The following is a 20,420-nucleotide window of genomic DNA, read 5'->3' on the forward strand; positions in this document are numbered from 1 at the left end:
GCTCAGGTCAGAAGAAGGGAGGAGGTGCAGGCGATGCAGCCATTTCCAAAGGGGCCAAGTCTGATTAGGCTGGCAGAATTGGCAAGGCGAGTACCCTGATCGCTCTGCGGTGGTATTCCTGTGGGAAGGATTCACGCAGGGTTTTCATATCCACCTGCCACACCCCAAGGGCGTGATTTTAGCTCAAAACCTGAGGTCAGTCATAGGCATGGAAGACATGGTCCAGAAGAAGATTGCCAAGGAAGTGGGTTTGGGGTGAGTTTTGGGCCCTTTTCCTACTCCCCCCCTGCCTGACCTCAAGGTTTCCCCACTAGGAGTGGTGCCTAAGAAGGCCCCTGGAGAATACCGCCTCATTCACCATTTGTCCTACCCCACGGGAACATCGGTGAACGATGGCATTCCTGACCAGTTCTGCACGGTTCACCACACCTCTTTTGACCAAGCAGTTCGCATATTGAGACGCTGTGGCCCGGGAGTGCTTATGGCAAAATGCGATATTGATATTGATATACAGCTTTCTGACTGCTTCCGATGCATCCAGGGGATTTTTGCTTGCTGGGCTGTACTTTTGGGGGCCAGTTCTATTTAGACCGGTTGCTACCGATGGGGTGTTCGCTGAGTTGTGCCACTTTTGAACACTTTAGTACTCTGCTGGAATGGGAGCTACAGAGGTGGTGTGGAACGCGCACTACTGCTCATTACCTTGATGACTTTCTTTTTATGGGCGCAGCTGGCACAGCACAGTGCCAGAGGCTGCTAGACACTTTTGAGTCCCTGGCATGCGATTTAGGGGTCCCGCTGGCTAAGGACAAGACTGAGGGCTCCTCTTCCTGCATGACCTTCCTCGGCATCAAACTTGACTTGGTGGCAGCAGTCAGCAGGCTCCCGGTGGACAAGTTGACGGCTCTAGCGTCCCGCTTGCAAGCAGTTATTTGGGCACGGAAGGTTACGCTGCGCAAATTGCAGGCTTTGGTGGAGCACCTGAACTTACCTTGTAGGATGGTCGCACCAGGGAGGGCTTTCCTGCATAGGCTGTATGCTGCCATGACTGCGTTGCGCTCGCCACACCATGAGGTGCAGGTGACGGCGGCCATGCGGGTGGATATGGTCATCTGGTTACATTTCCCGGAAGAGTTCAACGGGGTTTCATTTTGGCGTTCAGAGCAGCTGCTTAGGGCAGACCATCAGGCGCACTCGGATGCAGCAGGGGGTCTTGGGTTTGGCATCTTCTTCTGTGGTCGCTGGTGCGCTGCACCGTGGCCATGGAGCTGGGTGCAGGGTGACGTCATGGCCAACCTTACATTCCTGGAGCTGTTCCCGATAGTGGCTGCAGTGCACATCTGGGCAAGGGAGTTCCAGAACGCCACGGTGCGTTTCTGGTGCGACCATCAGGCTGCCGTGGCAGTAGTGAACTCCATGTCTTCCAAATCCCCCAGGGTCTTGACGCTTGTGTGGCGGTTTGTCCTGCAGTGCCTACGCATCAACGCTCTTTTCATACACATGGTGTGCACATATGCATATATTTGTGTACTACTTAGGTTTATATTCTCTCTACGGTTTCCGTACAGAGTCTTCACCTACCAAATGTTTATGCCTAATAAAGGTTGCCTTGACTTGACTTGGCTCTTTTCATAGCTCAGCACGTTCCCGGGGTGAAGAATTGCATCGCGGATGCTTTGTCTTGATTTCAGAAGGAACGTTTTCGGGAACTCACACCTGGGGCGGTGCCGTCCCCGAACAGCATGCCCCCATGGCTCTGGGACCTTGGCTTGCAGAAATAAACGAAGTCCTATGTGCCTCACTGGCACCCATCACGCAGCAGGGCTACTCCCATAAGGTAATAGAGTTCACTGAGTTTAGACAGGCAGCCAACTTACCCAGCTTCTGGCCAGCACCGGCAGAACACATTATGCTCTTCCTGCTCCACCTGCAGAGATCTGGGAGGGCTGTTAGCTCCCTTCCAGGCTTCATGTCTGCTATAGCCTTTGTTTGCAAAGCAGCAGGACACCCCGACTCCACTCAGGATTTCAGGGTGAGGAGGATGTTGGAGGGCTTGTCCAGGAGAACACCCCCTGTCCGGGACCGCATGCGCCCCATCACCCCGGAGTTGCTCGGGGGCATCGCAGGGAACTTCATGGCCCTCTGTTTGTCACCGTGTGAGGTTCGGCTTTTCAGGGCAGCCTTGTTTACGGCCTTCTTTGGCGCCTTTCGGCCCAGTGAGTTCTTAGCGAAAAGCAAGACTGAGAGATCTGCCTAACTTGGGTGCCCGGAGGAGTTTCATTTACACTCAGAAGGTCTAAGACGGATCAAAGGGCCTAGGTTTTGCGGCAACCCTTAGGGAGGTGGTGGGGATGCCCTTGTGCCAGGTTACGGCATTACAGGAATATTTAGCACTTTCAGGGGCACACAGGGGTGCCCTGTTCCAGCATATGGATGGCTCTGCTCTCACCTTATTTCAGTTTCGGGCAATTTTTTTCACGCGCCTTGGGGGCTTTAGGGTTACAGCCCGAGGACTTTGGCCTGCACTCCCTCCGCATTGGGGCGGCCTCTGCTGTGGCGGAGTTGGGTTTATCAGGGGAGGACATTCAAAGGATAGGATGTTAGCTTTCGTCGACTTACAAGCACTATGTGCATGCCTAAGGTGGCTTGGGCGATTGGAGCATCCCCCAATTGTGGGACAGCAACTTCAAAGGGGATGCCTTGCAATAACCTCTCCACTTTTACAGGACACTTTGGTAGCCCGGTACGCGTGTTAATCTGCGGCCACTCCATTGTTTTTTGGGCCCACAAGAGGGCGGCTGCAAGCCTCCTTGGCTCACAACTGGGCCTCAGCCCTGCAGTGCAGGTTGCCTGGTTAGCCAGGCAGGGGATGCAATGGGGCCAGCTGCTGCCCGCGATGATGGAGTTCCTGAATGCAAACCCCCCACCGGACATTTTGGTGCTCCACCTGGGTGAAAATGACCTATGCAGGATGTCCAGTCTGGCTCTGAAGAACAGAGCATGCGAGGACATCGCCACCCTTCTGGGTTGGCTTCCTGGTACCACCCTGGTTTGGTTGGATTTACTGCAACATCATGTATGGCAGGGAGCCTTCTGCTGCGCTAAGGTTGAAAGGATGTGCAAATAGGTCACCAGGGAAATTGGCCGGTTTGTGTCCCGTGCTGGCAGCTGTGTGGTATTGCATCCTGCAATAGTTTTCTCGCTACCTTACTTGTACAGGGGCGATGGTGTGCATTTGTCTGAGGAAGGCACAGACATCGTTCTTAGGGACCTGCAAAATGGCCTTAAGGCGCTTCTGCCCCTGGTTGGGAGCGGGGGGGTCAAGCGCTATGCTGACCCCTCCTGGTGGCAGGTGGTGCGGGTTAGGAGGCGTGAATGGGACTTCGGGCATGCACCTTCAGGCGGCATAGGCAGGGCAGAACCCAATTTCAGTCCTCAGGAGCTTGGCGGAACGAGGACGTAGACGGGGCCCTGGCCGGGACCGCAGGGTCCACCTCAGAGGCTCAGCGGCTCGAGGTGGCAAAGCCCACGGTCTGGCTGCCTTCCCCTTAAGGGACAGACATGGATGAGCTGTGCTGCCCAACAACGGGGCGTGACTGGGAGTCGGGTGCATGCCTGCCTTGGGGCAGAGGTGTTCTGGTACCGCCCAGAGGTCCCACCTCCACACCACAGGGGGCTTCGCTGCCTCAGATGCTGCAGGTCTCAACCTCCTCCGCTGTTATAACTGCTAAATAAAGTGGCCCTTTCTCCCATACCTGAGCGTTCATTGGACAGTGCGAAAACAATGCACATTCATTGCGCAAAGTTACAGAGCTACAATTTCCTCAATTGCTCCTTTTTTAATAGCAAGGAGTTATTAGGGAAGCACAAGAGATGGACACTTCATAATTGTTTTTTTTTTATTTATTTAGATGTTTTCAGCTGTCAGAGAGGGAATGTTAATCACCTGGTCCTGATCCAATGTATGTTATGGTGACTTCAGAGTGTGGCATTTTAAGGTTGTGTTTATCATCCTGTGACTTGCAATATGTCCAAGAAAATAATTGTGAATGTTCCTCTATACCTCAAATGTTGGGTATCTAGTGCTAATCTACCTCTACTGAATACTCTTTCTTCAATTCCCAAAAGGAATAAATAATGTTATCTGTAAGAATCAAAATAGTATGTAGCAATCATTCCCCTGGGCACATCACACTGGCGTATTTGCCTAGCCTGGTCTGTGTACTGTAAGATTTGGAGCTGTGGCTTGAAGGAGCCAGAGGGAGAAGTATTGGTGAGCTTGTTCCTGGCAATTTAAGAGGATTTCTCTTTTATTGAGATATATTCGAGGATGGAGCTTCAGAATGGCTTACTTACTGCATAAAACAAAAAGATCAATACTGAGCAGGTAAGGTTATAATTGAAATACCATGTGTGATAAACAACATCCTCATTATTTTGTTACTATATTACAATCTATGTTGGCTTGCAATTCAAGATCTAGCTAGATCATTATAGCTTACAATTCAGGATCTAGCCAAGATTCTATCATCATTATTAATTTCTGGCATTCCGTCATCATTTATGACCAGATCTTTAAGCACAAGAAATGATTAAATATTTGTTGACTTCACTGTCTTCAGGAAGACATTCTGAGATGTATTGCATTAGTAAAGATGAAACAAGTGATGTTAGCAGCTAATTTCAATGAAAACTCATAAACATTTGCGTTTAGATCTGAAACCAGTTCTTTTCCTCAGTCCAACAACTAGTTCACACTTGTATGTTCCCTGCTTGATGGCTGCAGCGAAGTTTGCATGTGTGAGCCATCACACGACACAGTCACCAGTTCAAATCACACTCCATAGTTTAATCTTATATTAACAGAGATGAGTTTTAAAATATAATTGCAGCTGCATGCAAGCTCCTTTCCCATCACACTAAACTGGAGAACACTGGGCAGTATAAGAATGTGGTGGAGCAGGTCACAAGGTCGTCGTCCCGTCCTGTCCAATCCATCCATCCCCCCACTACATAATTGACAATCCAAGAGCTTAGCACTTGGGCTGAAGAAAGGTGACTGGTAGGGGAGTTTCAGGGGAAAACCAATGGGTAAGGAAGAGATAAGAATCCTTTTCTCACCCCAAAAGTCTCCACTACAAATGGCATCATCCCAGTTGTGATTTCTTCAAAGGAGAAGCATGGGCCAGGTTTACATGTTGGAGGAAAAGGGAGAACTGGGAGTTCCCCTCTTGGACAATGCTGTGCTTGAGGCAAGGGATGCATCATTTTCCTCTGACAGATATGCCACATGCAGTTAATTATTTGTGGGGAAGAGGCTAGGATGAGAAGAATTAGTAGCATGCTCTCAGGTTCTTATAATGAACGTACCAAATTCAGTGGAGACAGCCACTAGCTAAAGTTCAGATACATTCATGAAAAATATATCCATCAATAGCCATTACAAGTCCCCAAACCCATATTTCAGGCTGCAGTTCAATCCACACATTCCTGGGAGTAAGCCCCATAAACTAGAATGAGACTTACTCCTGAGTAGACTTGCCTAGGCTTGGGCTACCAGAGGCAGAAAGCAAATCTCTGTGGGCCCAATCCAATCTAACATTCCAGCAGCAGTGCTGCCACAATGCAGGTGTGAGGTAAAGGAACAAATGTTCCCATACGTTGAGGAGGCCTCTGTGACTGCCTCCCCATCACAGGATGCAGTGCATGCCCCATTGGTACAGCTGCACCGGCACTGAAAAATTGAATGGGATGGGGCCCAAAGTCATCTTGAATGTGTGAGCATTGTATACTTGTTCCAATATGTATCTCTATCAAGTTCTGGGGAGTGTAATAATTCATTTCATTTAGACGGCACCATTTAGAGTCCAATTCTATTCTTATCCCCCCACCCTCACTGGTGCAGCCACACCAAAAATGGGCACGCTGTTTCCAGTAGGGGAGGACAAATCAGGAGGCTTCAGAGGCAAAAGGAGTTTAAATCCCCTGACACTTTTGTAAGCCTCCTGCTCCTCAGTGGGTTTCCTCAGACTAGCAATTTCACTAGTGGAAGTTTAGGGAGAAAAGGGGGTGGGGAGGCTGCAGAAAAGGGGGATAGGATCCAGTGCCTGCCCCGCACAGCCTCCCTGCCTCCCTTTAATACAGTATATGGTTCTAGAACTGGAATTTTCCTTGCCTTGATATATTGATGATGCAATGGTAAGAGGGTTTTCTGGGACATGGCAGAGTAAGGGCTCTTTGCCCCAAGGGGGGAGAGATAAAATAAGTTTAAAGAATAAACACTGTTTCATCTGAATCTGTTATTCAAACAAATCTAGAATCTGTTAACTTTAAAGTTAAAAACAAATATTAGGAGATCCAATCGCAACTCTCTTCCAAAAAGTGTATCTTTGGGAGAACAACAACAACAACAACTTTATTTTTACCCCGCCTTTCTCCCCGAAGGGACTCAAGGCGGCTTACAACAGATTAAAAACATAATTTAAAACAAATAAAAACATATTAACACATCATAAAAACAGCAGTCAGATAAAAAATAGGTAAAAGGAGCATAAAGTAGCAGCAAATCAAAAAAGAATCAGGCCTGTAAAAAATATTAAAAGATGTTAAAAAGATGTTAAAATGTCCGAGAACTCAGAAGGCTTGTTTAAACAGAAGGGTCTTCAGGCCTCGCCGAAAGGTCTCAAGAGAGGGAGCCGTTCTTAAGTCAATGTTCTGTGTTTTATTTAGCTTTATCTGTGCATCCAAATTTTGTCTCTGTTTGTAACACTGGATTTTCTCCTGCCCTGATACAACACTGTTACAATCAGAAGGGAAGATGATGTGCTTAAAAATACTTCATGCGCGCTGGTTGGAGAAAAGCATTTTTAGTGTCAGCAGAGAATGGAGTTCGGATGCGGAGGTAGGCTAACCCCCCACCGAATTCCATTATAATGGGGTTGGATCAGATATCCCCATAATCCTGGGAACTGGAGTTTAAGAAAGCTGATGTTTCTTCTTGAAAAGTTAAAGGTATATAAATTCTGTGAGTTTCTGAGAGTTTATTAGGAGGAGGAAGCTGGAAAGAGAAAGAGAAAGCAAAGAATGGGGCAGCACAAATGCTTTCTAGGGATTGAAAAAAAAGAACTGCTTCTGTGCTTTGACTGTTGTCATGCTTGTATTTGTGTGGCTAAACCCTCTATTCCATGTGCCACCTTTTGACAAATATTCCATTTAATATTCCCTCACAGATGGAGCCCCTACATCCGATGGTGCAGAATGGCACAGCTGTTACTGAATTTATACTCCTGGGGCTCTCCAGTGACCCAGAGGTCCAACTCATTCTCTTTGGTCTCTTTCTCCTTTGCTACTTGGTTGCCGTAGGTGGAAACACTCTCATTCTTCTCATCATCGCTTTGGACAGCAGACTGCACAACCCCATGTATTTCTTTCTGGGTAATCTCTCTGTTGTGGACATTGGGTTCACATCTTCCACTGTTCCCAAGATGCTGATAAGTTATCTCTCTCAGGACAAGCGAATCTCCCTTGCTGGTTGCTTCTCCCAAATGTATTTCTTCATCTCCTTTGGTGGCGTGCTGGGTGTGATGGCATATGACCAGTATGCTGCCATTTGCCACCCACTGCACTATGGTGTATTCATGAACCCCAAAGCATGTGTGTGGCTGGCAGCATCTGCCTGGATTCTGGGCTTGACTAACTCTGGTGTGCACTCTGGCATGATGTCCCTTTTGTCATTCTGCTGGGACAATGTCATCCGACACTTCTTTTGTGACGTCCCACCCCAGTTTCAGCTCTCCTGTTCTGACACTCAGGCCAATCAAATTGCGACCTTTGTGGTGGGTGGAGGTGTGATCATGGGTTCATTTCTGGTTACTCTGGTGTTGTACGTCTATATAGTTTCGGCCATTGTCAGGATCCGCACCAAGGAAGGGCGTCTCAAGGCCTTTTCTACCTGTGCTTCTCACCTGACTGTGGTCAACATCTACTTTGGCACCATCATCTTCACATACATCCATCCCAACTCCACATACTCCCAGGAGCAGAATCGGATTTTCTCTGTGCTATACGAGATTCTCACACCAATGCTTAATCCGATCATCTATAGCTTGAGAAACAAGGATGTGCAAGGGGCACTCCGGAAAGCCATGGGGAGGGCTTAAAACTACATTCACAGAATCCAAATGATTGTGGGTTTTCTGCTTCAATATTGTGAAGCCATGACTCCGTTCTCTATATTAGCTATATTAAATATGCTTCTGCCTGCCTTGCGGAACTTTCAGGTTTCACTCTTGGAACAGAGGATGTTTGTGATACAATCCACTTTTGAAAGTGTCCCACATTTCAGAAATAATTCACAAAGTGGTTTGGAATGAAATTGCTGTTTGAGAAAAAGATGTCCAAAACAGGACGTTTCCTCGGTGCCCTTCCTCAATCAAGTCCCTTGTGCTTATTGAATTTGTGAGCTCCTCAGAGCAAGGACTTCTCTTCTAATGTAAAGTACCATGCACATTGATGGTGCTATATTTTTATTATTAATAACAATAGTAACATCCCACTGGGTGCAAGAAGTTATCAATTTCTATGGAGTACAGACACTGTCTTTAATTTTGAATCTACAGAGGGTGGAATGGTTAAGACCTTTCTGATTTACGCTCAGCACAGGTTCTTCTCCTGGAATTTAAAGCTGAATCCAGTGACCTTGATGTAGGTAAGAACGTAAAAACAGCCCCACTGGATCAGGCCATAGGCCCATCTAGTCCAGCTTCCTGTATCTCACAGCAGCCCACCAAATGCCCCAGGGAGCACACCAGATAACAAGAGAACTGCATCCTGGTGCCCTCCCTTGCATCTGACATTCTGACATAGCCCATTTCTAAAATCAGGAGGCTGTACATGCACATCATGGCTTGTAACCTGTAATGGATTTTTCCTCCAAAACTTGTCTTTTAAAGGCGTCCAGGCCAGTCGCCATCACCATATCCTGTGGCAAGGAGTTCCACAGACCAACCACATGCTGAGTAAAGAAATATTTTCTTTTGTCTGTTCTGACTCTCCCAACACTCAATTTTAGCGGATGTCCCCTGGTTCTGGTGTTATATGAGAGTGTAAAGAGCATCTCTCTATCCACTCTGTCCATCCCCTGCATCATTTTGAATGTCTCAATCATGTTCCCTGTCAGACGTCTCTTTTCTAGGCTGAAGAGGCCCAAACGCCGTAGCCTTTCCTCATAAGGAAGGTGCCCCAGCCCCGTAATCATCTTAGTCGCTCTCTTTTGCACCTTTTCCATTTCCACTATGTCTTTTTGAGATGCGGTGACCAGAACTGGACACAATACTCCAGGTGTGGCTTTACCATAGATTTGTACAACGGCATTATAATATGAGCCGTTTTGTTCTCAATACCTTTTCTAATGATCCCAAGCATAGCATTGGCCTTCTTCACTGCCACCGTACATTGAGTTGACACTTTCATCGACCTGTCCACCACCACCCCAAGATCTCTCTCCTGATCTGTCACAGACAGCTCAGAACCCATCAGCCTATATGTGAAGTTTTGATTTTTTGCCCCAATGTGCATGACTTTACACTTTCTGACAATAATACACTAACTGACAATAATACTTACTGGTAATGCTGAATCTTGCCATTTCTAAGCTGCAGCTCTTGAATGGGAAGAGGACATTGTGGTTTAGAATGCTGGTTTGCCAGACATGGGGCAGGAATTGTCTTAATGGGATGGAGGGCAGTAGAATTAGAGCTGTGATAGAATTGCCAAATTTCAGACTGAAAGTAACAATGATAAAAATATGGCATTTCTTTTTTTAATGCACTCTGTGGAAATATTCAACATTTAAAAATTGTGTTCAGTCCCATTGTTTCCTCTGGCTTTCACTGCTCAGTCACTCTATTCTTTGGCCTAACTACATGATTCACACAGGCGATCTTACCCAGTCAGGGATCACATTTGTATGGGACAATGCTGCAGTACTACATAGTAAATCACAGCTGTGAATGCAATTGGAGTGAAGCAAGCAGACTTGCTGCCTGAAACCTTGCAAATCTGTCTTGTCAGAATTGGCATTGACACCCGCCTCTAGTTTAAGTGCCAGCTGAAACTCCACCCAAATTTTGTCCCCCCTTTCTTGTTTGCAGGTGTGTTAGCAGGTGCATACCCTCCTGCCACCACTAACTCCTTCTTGTCCACCTGGCTGCTTTTGCTGAAAGCATGGGGAGGAGAGCGCAGTGCAGTGCAGTGATTCAGGAACATCCTAACACTACTGTCATCTTACTTTCATCTGGCCACCTCCCTCTTGAACCTGCCCAGCCGCATTCAAACACACTGACAGCACAATCCTAAGGGCCGTTTACACCGCTGGAATGAGTGTTCCAACAGCATGGTTTTATGGCTGCTGCAACCATGACAGTGCCAAAGCCTCAAGTCATGAGTGGCTGTGTTTGTGTAAGAACAAGGAGTTGACACCCGCTGCCACTGGTAAGTTTGTGTAAGGGTTAGGAGGAATGAAGGGAGGGTGGAATGGGGTGGGGCGGGCAGAACAGGAAGGTGACAGGGTGAGGAAGAGGACAGATTGGGCCTAGAAAGGGGGTGGGTTCAGCACCCACAAAAACCTAACCCCTTTCCCGGACTATGGAGCTAACGCAGGTTCAAGTTGACCCATGGCAGCTGTTAGGGCATCCCCTGGGGCAAGGAAACAAGTATTCCCTTACCCCAAGGAGGCCCCAACAAGCCAAAATGTCCCTGCAGCATACAGTAGAAGTCGTGTTGGCAAACTGTGTTATCACTGGGGAGTTATGGAGTAGACCAAAGAGTCCTAGAGGCAACTGGAAGCCCTTCTCAGAGGTAAATAAAACTTTTATTAATCACCTCTGGTTGGCCTTCAGGCTCCTGTTCTAGCCCTTCCCCACCATTAAATGCAGCACATGCTGCATTGAGTACAATGGTGGGTGGTAGGATTGGGCCGTAAGGGTTGTAAATTTTCAGTTCTCCAGTTTTCAAGAAAATTTTAGAACAATTCAAGAAAAAAGAAGAAGCAAACACTTCAACATTTATCATCTTTCAATGCCTTTTGTAAACAGTGTTCTCTTAAATAGAATTCTCTTAGCAGCAACAATAGACCATAGGATCCAAACAGCCCAGTTCAGGGCATATTCCCCTGTGCCAATGCAGTGGCACCATTGCAGCTTGAAGGGTGTCTTGCAGGGGAATTTTGCATGTTGGAGGTCTATTCCAGGCAGGGAATAGCCCTGGAGCCCTGGAAGAGGTTCCCCTTTCCAGGAACAGTAACATTCCTGGAGCCCCTGAGCCAGCAAAGAGGCTGAAGAGGGGGGCGGAAAACACTGTGTAACCAGAACACAGTGAGGTGCAGCAAAGTGGAGCTCTCTCGCTCTCTCTCTCTCTCTCTCTCTCTCTCTCTCTCTCTCTCTCACACACACACACACACACACACACACACACAGAGAGAGAGAGAGAGAGGCAGGTGTGGTAGCAACAAATGGGATTGCTTTAAAAAACCCAGGAATTTCCAGAAGGCGTTTGACACGGTCCCTCACCAAAGACTACTGAAAAAACTCCATAGTCAGGGAATTAGAGGACAGGTCCTCTCGTGGATTGAGAACTGGTTGGAGGCCAGGAAACAGAGAGTGGGTGTCAATGGGCAATTTTCACAATGGAGAGAGGTGAAAAGCGGTGTGCCCCAAGAATCTGTCCTGGGACCGGTGCTTTTCAACCTCTTCATAAATGACCTGGAGACAGGGTTGAGCAGTGCGGTGGCTAAGTTTGCAGACGACACCAAACTTTTCCGAGTGGTGAAAACCAGAAGTGATTGTGAGGAGCTCCAGAAGGATCTCTCCAGACTGGCAGAATGGGCAGCAAAATGGCAGATGCGCTTCAATGTCAGTAAGTGTAAAGTCATGCACATTGGGGCAAAAAATCAAAACTTTAGATATAGGCTGATGGGTTCTGAGCTGTCTGTGACAGATCAGGAGAGAGATCTTGGGGTGGTGGTGGACAGGTCGATGAAAGTGTCGACCCAATGTGCGGCGGCAGTGAAGAAGGCCAATTCTATGCTTGGGATCATTAGGAAGGGTATTGAGAACAAAACGGTTAGTATTATAATGCCGTTGTACAAATCGATGGTAAGGCCACACCTGGAGTATTGTGTCCAGTTCTGGTCGCCATATCTCAAAAAAGACAGTGGAAATGGAAAAGGTGCAAAAGAGAGCGACTAAGATGATTACGGGGCTGGGGCACCTTCCTTATGAGAAAAGGCTATGGCGTTTGGGCCTCTTCAGCCTAGAAAAGAGACGCCTGAGGGGGGACATGATTGAGACATACAAAATTATGCATGGGATGGACAGAGTGGATAGGGAGATGCTCTTTACACTCTCACATAGTACCAGAACCAGGGGACATCCACTAAAATTGAGTGTTGGGAGAGTTAGAACAGACAAAAGAAAATATTTCTTTACTCAGCGTGTGGTTGGTCTGTGGAACTCCTTGCCACAGGATGTGGTGATGTTGTCTAGCCTGGACGCCTTTAAAAGGGGAATGGACAAGTTTCTGGAGGAAAAATCCATTATGGGGTACAAGCCATGATGTGTATGCGCAATGTCTGTGTGAACAGATACACTGTTATAGTTTCAATATTCATATTTAGAAAGTGGATACTGGGTGGGTAATGGAAATCTTCTCTTGGGATCCCCACAAATTAAATTTCTATTATGCTGATATCTGACCCTAAGGATCCCAGAGTAGCACACATGTTTCTCTTTTATTCTCACAAAGCCTGAGAAATAAATTTGTGTGATGAATTTTGACTGGCCTTTGGTTACTCTGAAGTCTTCATGGCTAAGCTGAGATTTGATTGTGTATTTTCTCAGTACAACTCCAGCATGTGGTCCACTAAAACAACATTCCTTTCTGAGTTTGGCAATAAGATTCTAATCTGCAGTTGATTTGTTCCCAAGTGGGATTTCATCTCCTATAGCCACCTTTCACATGTGCCTTAAGTACAATTCTATCCTGTGCCGGAACAGGCAAGCAAAGAGGCTTGTGCTGTATCCAGCGCAGGATAGGCACCAGAAGTAGCTCAACCAGAGGCAAGGGGATATTTTCCCCCTTACCCCTGGGTAAGGGTCGCTGGCCCCTATAGGTCTCCTCAGACTTGCGCCACCTCCTGTGCCGTGAGATGAAAAAGGTTGAAAATCACTGCTCCTGATAATGAAGACAAATGGAATTGAAAACATACACACAGACACACACAATGTCTTCAGAATATGCAAGGAAAAGAAAAAAAGTTATGGGTTTGGGAGGAAATCTGGGCTTGACTGGTCGCTGACAATTTCCTTTTACCCCCAGCGCTTGTGCTATTTGCTGTTCTTTCAGCACGTTCTGCTCCATACCCAACATGCACTGGAGACCTTTACTTCCTCCCCAGTGCAGAGAAGTTTTTGACTGTGGATCCATCCAACATGTTTACTTCAGCCTGGCAGGTCTTCAAGTGCTTTGGGAAGAACAATTCTCAACCCTGCAATTTTCATAATCGGTCAAGTAGTGAATACGCCAAGGATTAGCAGAAGGCACTTGCAAAGTTTGTAACAACACGCAAGGTGACACTTTCTTCTCTTCTATAGTGGGTTATAAAGACCCAGTTCAAAGCAATTTGAGCTTCACATGTCTGAGAATTTCACTGAAAATAGGCAGAGCTGTAACTAAAGGGAATTTCAGGGTCTGTGTAGTGGAGAAGCTGTAACTGTTGTTAGATTTGAGGTCCATTTTATAGCACCTTTCAAGAATGCTGATGGCAGTAACAGCACTGATGATGGCCAGATATGTCACAATGAAGGGGGCCCAGTATGTCTGGGGCCAAGGCTTTCTGATCTGCAGGCTGATTCCATTGCTGCTGATAACTTTGCTACTGCAACTGCCTCATAGTGTTAGTATGAATTATGACCGTCAAAGGGATTCGCAGTCATGCCCTGTACGCACTAATTCTTTAGAAGATATTGTAATTGGTGAACTTACATCTTTCTTACAAGCAGAGCTCAGGGAACTTCCCTTTAATGCCAGACCAAAATGGTCATTCATCATTCTGTAAGTAGTTATTTCAGCCATCCTCTCCTTGATAATATCTGAATGGAGAAACAATATAGTTATTTTTTAGATATTAGTTATTTGATTTTTTCTCTGTAAACCGCTTTGTGAACTTTTGTTGAAAAGCGGTATATAAATACTGTTAATAATAATAATAATAATAATAATAATAATAATAATTAATATACAGTTACAGTATACAGTCATTATACAGTTACTCCTGACATTTTTGTTACATTTCTCTGTTTCTCTGTATGTGACTAGATTCCTATTCAAGTCAAGTCCTCTTGTTCTGCAACATTTCTGTCACTTTCAGATTGCAATAAATCTTTCTAAATTTGGATTGAGAGTAGAAGAAATCCAGCCATCCTGAAATTATTCCTATGGAAGGGATGAGATACATGCATGTCAGTTAGTTCATGTTCCATCTTGTTTCCAAGTTGTTCTGCACCGTCTTTGTAGCCTAATAATTTGGCTGCAAAGAACCAGGGCAGGGTGCTCAAGCTCTGAAAGAGCAGCAACACTCGTGAAGCTGAAAATCCCATATCTCAATCCACTCCCAGATCTCTGTGGCATGCCGGCTTTCTGCTACATTTCTCATAGTGGTATAAGTTAGGAGGATGGTGGCACGGGGGTCAGCCTTCTCAGTAGTCGTGCCACAATTAAGGAACCCCCCTACTGGGAGAATTAAGATCTACCCCCCCCCCAAGGCATTTCGATGAGGGTTCAAAACCTCTTTCTTTCGTCTGACATTTGAGTGATGGCTTGTCTCGCTCCTGTGCTTTCATAGAAGATCCTTGAGTGTTTTTGCCCTTTTCAAATTGGTTTTATTTATTTTTTGCTGGGTTTATTTATTGTTTTGATCCAGTGTATATTTTATCCTTAAATTGTAAGCTGCATAGGGCATGTGCTCCGGCAGAGGAAAGTTGGGATAAATATCTTTTAAATAAATAATTAAAATAAGAAGAAGCTAGAAGAAACCAAAGGAATTCAATTCCTGCCTCAGCTCAAGTCCTTCCCCAGTTACCTTGGCCAAACACAAAATAAATCTCTATTCATCACTCAACTGTTCATCCTGTGGTTGGGATGTACCATATCACAGCGTGGACTAGGATTCAATGGAGGGACTATCTAAACATAATGCACACATTCAGATGCAGTGTCTGTTTATCTAGGTAGCTATGTTTAAAGTCTGTGCTATATGATAAGCTGACATCAGCTTGCAGCAAATAAAATCAAATTTGGTGAGTTCATCACAGCCCTCAAAGGGAGGATTTTAGAGGATTAAAAAAAAAGATGTGGAAAACAAAATTATTCAAAACATTAACGTGATCCTTTAGAGGTATGCAGGTTTTGCTCTTACATGGCATAACTCCCACAGTTTCTGTAGGAGAAAGAGTTCATTGCATATGCCTTAATCAAGTGAAACTCTCATTGCAGTATGTTCCCCAGGAAATACCATGAAGCTCTTGCTCTTGAGTTTGCCATAAATGAGATCAACAGGAATGCCAACCTCTTATCCAACAAGACGCTGGGACGCATCATCTTTGCAGATGTTTCAAATTCATTGGGGAGTGCATATGGCACTCTGAATCTCCTTTTCACAGGATGTCGCTATAATTACCATTGTGGCCAGAAACACAAGCTCATGGCCATCGTTGGAGGGCTCATCCCCCAAAATACAATCCACATGCCCAGCATCTTAAATACCTACAAACTTCCACAAGTATGTTTCTTCCTTGAAATGAACATTGCACTTGATTAATGGAAATGAAGGGAGCAGTCCAGCTGGTGCATTTATTCGTAGGTCATTCCCCCCAAAAAACCAAGATAAAAAATTTGGCTCTGTCCATTTGGCTCAGCCCAGGTCCTCTTCAGGTAGCCACCTGGTACTTGCACCAGCATACATTAGAAAAAGAAACTCTTTTTTCCTGTTGTTTTGTTCTGTTTAGAAGGGCTATTATGAATACAGAAGTGTGGTGTGTATGTTGGTGTGCTCTTTTGTGTTTAGTTAAACATTTCTCTTCATGTAGAAATAATTCAAATTTCTCCATACTGAGTGAAATGTATGTATTTCTCTATACTTTGAACTTAGCCCTTAAATACTCCTGCCAACAGCAAAGCATTAGAGGACATTCAGATTTCACAATATTTGGTGCTGAATCAGAAACCTTGTGGGGCACATTCCCTCTTGCTAGAGATTGGGAGAAAGATTTTGAAACTCAGGAGGAGAGAAAGGTTTCTGTCACCTCTAAAAATACTGTTGTCTTTTCTCCTTAGTTCAATTACAACTCCTTTCACCATGTATTGAATGATAAAACTCAGTTTCCTTTACTCCATAACATGCTTCCAACTGGAAATACTCAGCATGATGGGATTCTTCATCTCCTTAAGCACTTTGGATGGACATGGATTGGTGTCATTGTTTCAGATGATGAAATTGGAGCAATTTTCCTGCAGAGCTTGACATCTAGGCTCCTGGAGAACAACATTTGTGTTGAGTTTACAGAAATGATTCCAACACTAAAGAGATACTGGGATCCATCTGATGATCTCCTACTTCCGACCACAGAAAGAATAAATTCTACTCTGTTATTGAGCAGAAGCAATGTGATTCTTGTTAACGGGGATGCACGATCAATGGAGATTTTCCGAAGAGTTCTAATGGTCAATGAAAATGAATTAAGAAAGCCAATAGAAAAGGTTTGCATCATTACAGCCCAGTGGGATTTCGCAGCTATAAATTATCTGGCTCAGTTTGCACCCAAAACGTTCAATGGTACGTTATCCTTTGCCCTCCACTCAAATGACATGCCAGGATATGAAGATTTCTTGGAGACAATCAACCCTTACCAATCAAAGCTTTATTTCATGAAACATTTTTGGTCTTCGGCATTTAGATGTTTTCTCCCCTGGTCCTATGTGAGAAGAGAAGTAAAGTGCAGTGGAAAGGAAAAGCTGAGGAGCCTCCCTTCACATATGTTTGAAATGAAAATGACTGGTCAGAGCTACAGTATCTACAATGCTGTTTATTCTGTCGCACATGCTCTCCATGCCATGTTTTCATCAAAATCCAAGCCAAAAGCCATCAGCGATGGAGCTACCTTGAGTATCTGGAATCTCCACCCATGGCAGGTCAGACTATCTCTCAATTTGAGCATAATAAAACCACAAGCGAATTTGACACAAACACTGGCTGGATTCTGTTTCCTAATTCATGTGCAGAAGGCAGTGGAAAGTACTTGTAGTCATAAATGAATTTCTACATTAGCTGATGATAAACCAATAGTGCAATATTGCAATCCAGAGCTTCTTTATTCAGAAGTATCATCATTATTAAGAATAGTTACATCCTTTTTTAAAAAACAAAAAGTAATCACAGAGCAGCTCGCACAGCTAAATTAAAGAATGGTTCCCCATCCCCCAAAGGGCTCACAGTCTGGAAAGAAAGAAAAAAAAAAAAAACATGGAGAAAGCACCAGCAACAGCCACTGAAAGGATGTCATGCTGGGATGATGAGGGACAGTTACTTGCCATCTGCTAAACATGAGGACACATTTTAAAAGGTGCCTCTTATACCAGTTGGTAGGGATGGAATAAATTCCTCTCTATTCAATGCGTTTTATTCCCAAGTGTGTAATGATATCTGCACAAATCCTCTGGCCTGCTCCTTGCTTCGGAGCATTTCTCACTAATGGGTTGTGTTGAGCTTTGTAAGTTACAAGTTGTTCAGAACCCGCCTATATTTACACACTGTTGCATCACGTGATCTGAAGTTAACAGCCCGATCCTGATGATGCCGAGTGCTTTCTGGCTTTTTCCAAACGTGACTTGCCAGATCTCATGGCGCGGTCACTGCCAGAAGTGATGAACAGCCAGGTCCGCATGACACAGGCAATGGAATCCTGCTGGTTCTAGTAAGTGCATGTGGGTGGTTGGAGGGAGATGAGGAGGAGAGGACCAGGTGGGGTAGGCAGAACAGGGTGGCAATGGTGCAGGGAGTATGGCAGGTTGGGACTGGAAAGTGGGTGGGTCCAGCCCTCAAAACCTGACCCATTCCTGGCTTTGATCCCCTGAACTGCATCCTCACAGAAGTGTGTCACATATAGAGCTGGCACAGGTCTGAGTAGCCCTTTTGACCAGGCACAGGTTTATCCTGGGAAAGTCAGAACTTCCCTCACAGGATTAAGCAGGAACTGCATTGGGGCCTCTGCATTGGTCATGTGGGGAATTTGGTAGGATTGGACCTCACAAGTATCTGCCACCACTGCTGCTGTTTGTGGCAATGTCTTTAAAATGGCCGTTGTCAGTGAGCCGTGGAAAGGTATTTCTGAAAGCGAGATGTCCTGTCTATGTCATAAATGAGCCATATGATTGGGCTTCTAGAAAAACATCCACCTCATGGTACAAAATAATGGGAACATTGAGCATGAGAGGGCTGAGCATGAATGAACACAAGGTATAGGCTAGTGTTTCTCAAACTGTGATTTGGGACCCACCAGGGGGTCGAGCATGAAGGAGCATGCAGGAGTGGCACAATGGCCTGAGCCAGGCCAGCTCATATTCAACAAAGACCAGGCACAACCACAAAGACCTTGAACAACGACCTTCCTAGAAGGGTGAAAGGTCCCCATGCACCACACCTCCCAGGCTGTTTCATCAATGACGAGTCAACAAAAAAGTAGGAAGCTGAACTGATGGGAACAGACAACTACAATTCCTCAATTCTGCAATTCCTTCTTGGAAGCAAAGTTCTGTTTTATGCTCTCCAAAAAACAGAAAACCCTCCCAACTTTGCTTCAATATAAAACACTGAACTTCAATCATGATGAAATGCTCACCACTACATACCATCTCACAGAACTAGGAGAGCAAGAATTCTTGTTCTGAGCAGGTGGGTGAAATTCATTTCCAAAAGCAGCAGCTGGAGTGACTCTCCCCAAAGTCAACTGACAAGCAGCTAACAAGGTTCATATGACTTGGATTCACCTGTTTTTGTCTGGTTGGCATGTGTGTCTACATGCATGCACACACACACACACATATACACACACAAACAAACAATCTGTTCTTCCATTTATCTGTCTTTCTACCTCTCACCTTCTGACCCAGATCAATTCTTTCCTGAGAAACGTCCATTTCAACAACAGTGCCGGGGAAGAAATTTCTCTCGACCAGCAGGGAGATCTGGCAAGTTCATTTGATATCATCAGCACAGTCACATTCCCCAATCACTCCTTCAGGAGCATCAGTGTTGGCAGGATGGACCCCCAGGCTCCTGCAGGCAGAGAATTCACCTTGAATGGAAGTGCCATCCTGTGGAATCCCAGGTTCAAGCAGGTGGGGAGGATGATGCTGTTTTCTGAATCAAGAATTGGGAGACTGCAGGGGAGGCAAAGGCTGTAATTCTTTGAAAAAATGGAGTGAGTTCCATTTAATTCCGTGGAAATGACTTCTGAGTAGACATGAACAGGATGGTACTCTAATGGCCCAATCTTAATATACCAGTGTGCCTCCAGGACTAGGGTCCAGGTGGTGGAATATGGTTATAGCATTGTAAGAGCTGCTTGGGAAGTGCTCATAGCTGCTTGCTTCCAGGCTACCACTCTGGATGGTAAGGGTACCCTCTCACCATGACTCCAAAGAGAAGATCCTCTGAATGTCCTTGGTAAATCAGCAGGGTGGGCAGAATGGGGCCAGGGGTAGGAGGTTTGGAGCAGATTTGGGAAGATCGGGTTTCAGAGGAAGGAGGGTGTGGAATGTGGCACAAGTGACTTGTGCCGGAAGCTATCCCTTCCGGAGCCAACCAGCAGGTGCCCTTTGTCTCCTCTGACTTGTGCCAGCTAAAGAGCTGGTGCAGTTCCAAAGAGATCCAGTGGTGGTCTGGTTATAGAGCTGATAAGAGAAAGGTATAAAATAGCTGGTTACTTTGAAGGCACATGGATGTAAACAGAGGACTAGGTATGTCATTAAATGGAGAAAAATGAACATTAGAGCAATCTGTACCAACCAGTTGATACCTACGCACACACCCATTCCCTGTGATCATTCTTAGATGCTGCCCCAGTCCAGATGTGTTGAGAAGTGCCATCCTGGCCAGAACAGGCTTGTTCGCGAGGGGCAGCAGATTTGTTGCTATGATTGTGTCCAGTGCTCTGAAGATAGGATTTCAGTGCAGATGGGTGAGTGAAAGACTGCAAAGCTACTTTCTGATTATTATTGCTATTATCATTTTTATCATTATTTCTACATGAGGATGAAAAAAATGTTTGTTCAGGTCTGGGAGGAGTCAGGAATGGCGGAGCAGTCCT

The 20,420-nt window shown here is 45.6% G+C and overlaps 1 protein-coding gene across 2 annotated transcripts; it reads left to right on the plus strand.

Moving 5' to 3' along the window:
* Window positions 1-1,198: 1,198 nt before the first annotated feature.
* Window positions 1,199-8,159, plus strand: LOC136654393 (olfactory receptor 5AR1-like). 2 transcript variants are annotated; one of them, XM_066631386.1, is made up of 2 exons: window positions 1,199-1,210; window positions 7,257-8,159. In XM_066631386.1, the coding sequence occupies exons 1-2, from the start codon at window positions 1,199-1,201 to the stop codon at window positions 8,157-8,159; spliced, it is 915 nt and encodes a 304-aa protein (XP_066487483.1). The 2 variants fall into 2 exon arrangements, with proteins under 2 accessions (XP_066487483.1, XP_066487482.1); XM_066631385.1 differs by lacking the exon at window positions 1,199-1,210 and having other exon boundaries at window positions 7,230-8,159.
* Window positions 8,160-20,420: the final 12,261 nt, after the last annotated feature.

This window comes from Tiliqua scincoides, chromosome 5 (assembly GCF_035046505.1).
Source record: "Tiliqua scincoides isolate rTilSci1 chromosome 5, rTilSci1.hap2, whole genome shotgun sequence".
Classification (NCBI taxonomy): Eukaryota; Metazoa; Chordata; class Lepidosauria; order Squamata; family Scincidae; genus Tiliqua; species Tiliqua scincoides.

Coding starts and splice junctions, on each gene's coding strand:
- LOC136654393 (XM_066631385.1), top strand. CDS start 7,230: ATGGAGCCCCTACATCCGATGGTGCAGAATGGCACAGCTGTTACTGAA.